This window comes from Histoplasma capsulatum, genomic scaffold (genome assembly GCF_000149585.1).
Source record: "Histoplasma capsulatum NAm1 scaffold_4 genomic scaffold, whole genome shotgun sequence".
Taxonomy (NCBI): Eukaryota; Fungi; Ascomycota; class Eurotiomycetes; order Onygenales; family Ajellomycetaceae; genus Histoplasma; species Histoplasma mississippiense.
The window spans coordinates 1,255,411-1,259,007 of NW_001813979.1; the positions used below are offsets into that span (position 1 = coordinate 1,255,411).

Sequence of the window (3,597 nt, forward strand, 5' to 3'; positions counted from 1 at the left end):
TAAGGCTGTCCAAGCCGATTTCGAGACCTTGTTCCATGCGAGACCCGCTTTCTGATATTCTAGGTGTGTTTCAGGTTACTCAAGCTTATTCCAGCTTCATTGCCTTCTGTTTTTTTTTAACTCCGTTCCGTAAACGGGATCAGTCATCGGGCATTCTTTTCTGCAGATGTAGAATTAGTTTGACTATATTGGGTAGCTGCAGTGATCCAGAGGAGTGGAACATAACAGGTTTCAATACAAGCAATTAAAAAGGAGACCTGACAAGAGGGTGATATGTGAGAATTCCAAGTATCATAGCTTCTTGACACCTACTCAAAGGGTAAACACATAAACAGCTTTTAATAAACCACTGTATTCTCTTTTTACAGAAATATCTGAAACCCCTTGCTGTGAAGCAAGGCCAATGACACAACATAAGACATTAAAAGCATATATTTCAAGATTGCATTCATCACGAAAGGTTCAGGGGGATTGGGACAATGGAGAATGGAAAGACACTAGCTGCTCATTCGCATCAGTTCAGCGTTTTAATAAGTCAGGAATCCACTTACGATCTCCCGGTGGCTTTTCCAGTTGACTGGCAGCCACACTTAACCCATGCGCCCATGAAACAATCGAAATACTTTTAAACGGACGGACAATTCCATGCAGCAGATACTACTTCTAGCATCTATTCCAAGCTCTGGGAGTATTCCCTTCGCCCCGAATTGCCACAGAATTGGTCCCAAAACAATTGCATATATCTTTGCAGTGAGGCAAGTCATGGCAAAGCACCTTATGCCAGAATATCTTTGGTCATGCGGTGCTTCTGAAGTTTCAGCGCGGCCGCCCCAACCCATCAAAGAATCCAAGGATGAAATCATAGTCATGTGATTTGTCAAGATAATCTAAACAATTCCTGCCAACTCAAGCTTTCTTTTGATATGAAAAGAATAACAACTCTTCGAACTGTGCAGTAAGTCTGGTCACTGACTTTGAAACGCCCATGTATAGATGTCAAATGCAACAGGAGTGAACTCTCAAAAAAGCTATAAGAGCATGCAGGCTCACTCAGGGAGGGTGGACAAACAGTGGCAAGGCATTGGGCATTACAGTGAGCTATACACACCCTTGGTTGTCATTGTAGTCATTGTACTGTACAAAAAGAAGTAAATAACAACAATAGATAATCACAGCATACAAAATGAGACTTAATTCATGTCTGTCATAAGCTTCTCAAGATATTATTCGTTGACCTTTTTTTGTGATGGGAAAGTTTGTGGAACCCTTTGCTAATAATTCCAGCTTGTCTAAATTTTTTTCGGAGGAAGGCGCAAGGTTCCGTTGTTGCGTAGCTTTTCTTGAAAAAATGAAAAATTAACACATTGAGTATTTTTTTTCCGAGACCTGATTCCGAAAATGGCACTTCCGCTCAGATCATTCAATATAGCATGTCCAGCTTCATCACAAGCAGAGCTCCGAATCTCGGGAGAAATAGCTGGCACTCAACTGAGGGCAGGGAAATCATTGCGTTGAGGTGGTGAGGTTTCATTGTCAAGAGGCAAATAGAGTAATACTACGCCAACCAGGTGCCCACTGAGTTGGTTGTGTGTCAAGCACCTGGAGATTCATTGTGTCTGTCTTGTATACAGCTGGCCTCCTGGTCAATAAGCCTGGCAAGAGAAAATGGCACATTCTGTGCATTTATCCCAGCTGTGGAATCAACTAGTTGATCAATATCGGCCGCACCGCCTTCCAGAAGCTGTTTCTCAACCCCTCTAGTAATATTTTCTCATAGTAGGTACTGAAATGGATGCGTCCATAGGACGAGCATTGAAAGACGAGAATTATCTCATGGATCACTGTTATGGATTCTTGGAAACTGTCATTGAAAAATTTAATGAATGAATTAAATTTAACAGCAGAGCGTCCATGTGAAGGGGTGGTCAGATCAAGTGAAGCCTTTGATGGAGATATAATCAGGAACAGCACCATAGACTATGAGCACTCGCCTTATTTTCGCGGCTCCGAACAGGGCTAGGTATGTGTGTTCCGAGTCACAAGAAGGCTTTCTGAAACTTCCACTCCACCCTCATGGTTTTCAGGACCGATCCTGCGTTGTAAATTGCAGCAGCTGTTCCAATTGGAGATCGCGAAATAGTGAGTATATCGGTTCATAGCTGGCATGCTCCTCTTCCACTTGCAATGAGGTCCCTATCCAAGCGGTGAATTGTGCGTGTGAGACAACTATCGCTTCTTAAACGATGACACCCGGTTGGGGCTGATATTGTACACTGTAGTTCAGAAAGGGTGACGCCTGCTGCAATGCTCGAAGGCGAAAGTCTTGTGGATTATGTCGTGATAGACTGTTATCAAAAATCGTTCGGCTTAAGCCATCCGTGGTCATATGGCTAGAAAGCTCAGTCCACCCATCTGAGTAGCTCTTGTTCATGAAATGCAAGCGTTTCTTAACCAAATCTCTCTGCACTTCTAGAGGAATGCGTACGCTGGCTAGTGGGGAGAAGGAGGAGGATCGACCTTGTAGCTGCAGGAACGTAGAAGAAAGCAAATAATAGAAGATAGAAACCCGATGCCGTGAGGAACAAGGGTTGGGAGAACCAGAGACAAGCAACCAATGTATGCAAGCCACAAAGAGAGTGTAGTGTGGCTGTGCATAAATTACAAATATTGCATGACCAAATAAATCGTAAAGAATTTCGATGTCCCAACTCCAAAGCTGCAACCATGAAATCAATCCCAAGGATACCTATCACATTTAATGCTAGGACTTTTTTAGGTCTGACCGGGGTTACGGCGCCTATTCCCTCGCGACGTATACACTCATCAGCAGCAAAAGCGGCCGTTGCGCATCCCATAAACGTCAGAGGGCCACCTCCAAAGCCCCCGGCTCCGTCTCCCGAATTCGTCGAGCGCATTGAGCGGAGAAAGAAGCAAGCAGACCTCATACAGCAGGGCAATGTCGCAGATTCAGGACAAGGTTCGGCGTCTTCGAAACCGCTGAAAAGGCGATTTTGGAAGGATGTGCATGTTAAGGAGGTGGATGGTAAGAAAGACAAGCATCCTTTCTGTTTCCTAGAACATAAATCAGGGGCGTAATGCGAGTGCAATTGAGCTTATTTTTATATTTTATTGGTTTTATTTATTCCTTAACAACGGAATCGTTGATTGGCGGAGAAAATGTTACTGATACGTTAATTATTCTTTATGATTTATGCACAGATGGGTATCAAATCTTCCTAGACTCCCGCGCCGTCCGAACTCCAGCAAAGAAAATCCTCACGATCCCCGCTTCAAAACCACATCTAGCACACGCCATCGCGCTCGAATGGGACCTGCTAGTCTCCGCCCAGCAAGCTCTAAAACAGCACTTAATTCCATTAACCTCCCTCACGGCAAGGGCACAAGATATCGCTGTGGAAGATGCCGCCGGTCAAAATACCATCCGCAACCAAATAACGAAGGCCACAATGCGATATCTAGACACGGACCCGCTGCTAAGCTGGGCGCCAGAGAAGAGCATCCATGATCCAGATGTACACGACCTGACCGGGAAGGAGAAATCCCCTCTCAGGGAGCTGCGAGACCTCCAGATTAGAA

The 3,597-nt window shown here is 44.6% G+C and overlaps 1 protein-coding gene across 1 annotated transcript; it reads left to right on the forward strand.

Annotated features, from left to right (window-relative positions):
- Window positions 1–2,724: 2,724 nt before the first annotated feature.
- On the forward strand, window positions 2,725–3,595 carry HCAG_04385 (predicted protein; the record flags this gene model as incomplete). Its single annotated transcript, XM_001540495.1, has 3 exons — window positions 2,725–3,043; window positions 3,220–3,533; window positions 3,572–3,595. The coding sequence occupies 3 exons, from the start codon at window positions 2,725–2,727 to the stop codon at window positions 3,593–3,595; spliced, it is 657 nt and encodes a 218-aa protein (XP_001540545.1).
- Between the last annotated feature and the right edge of the window lie 2 nt (window positions 3,596–3,597).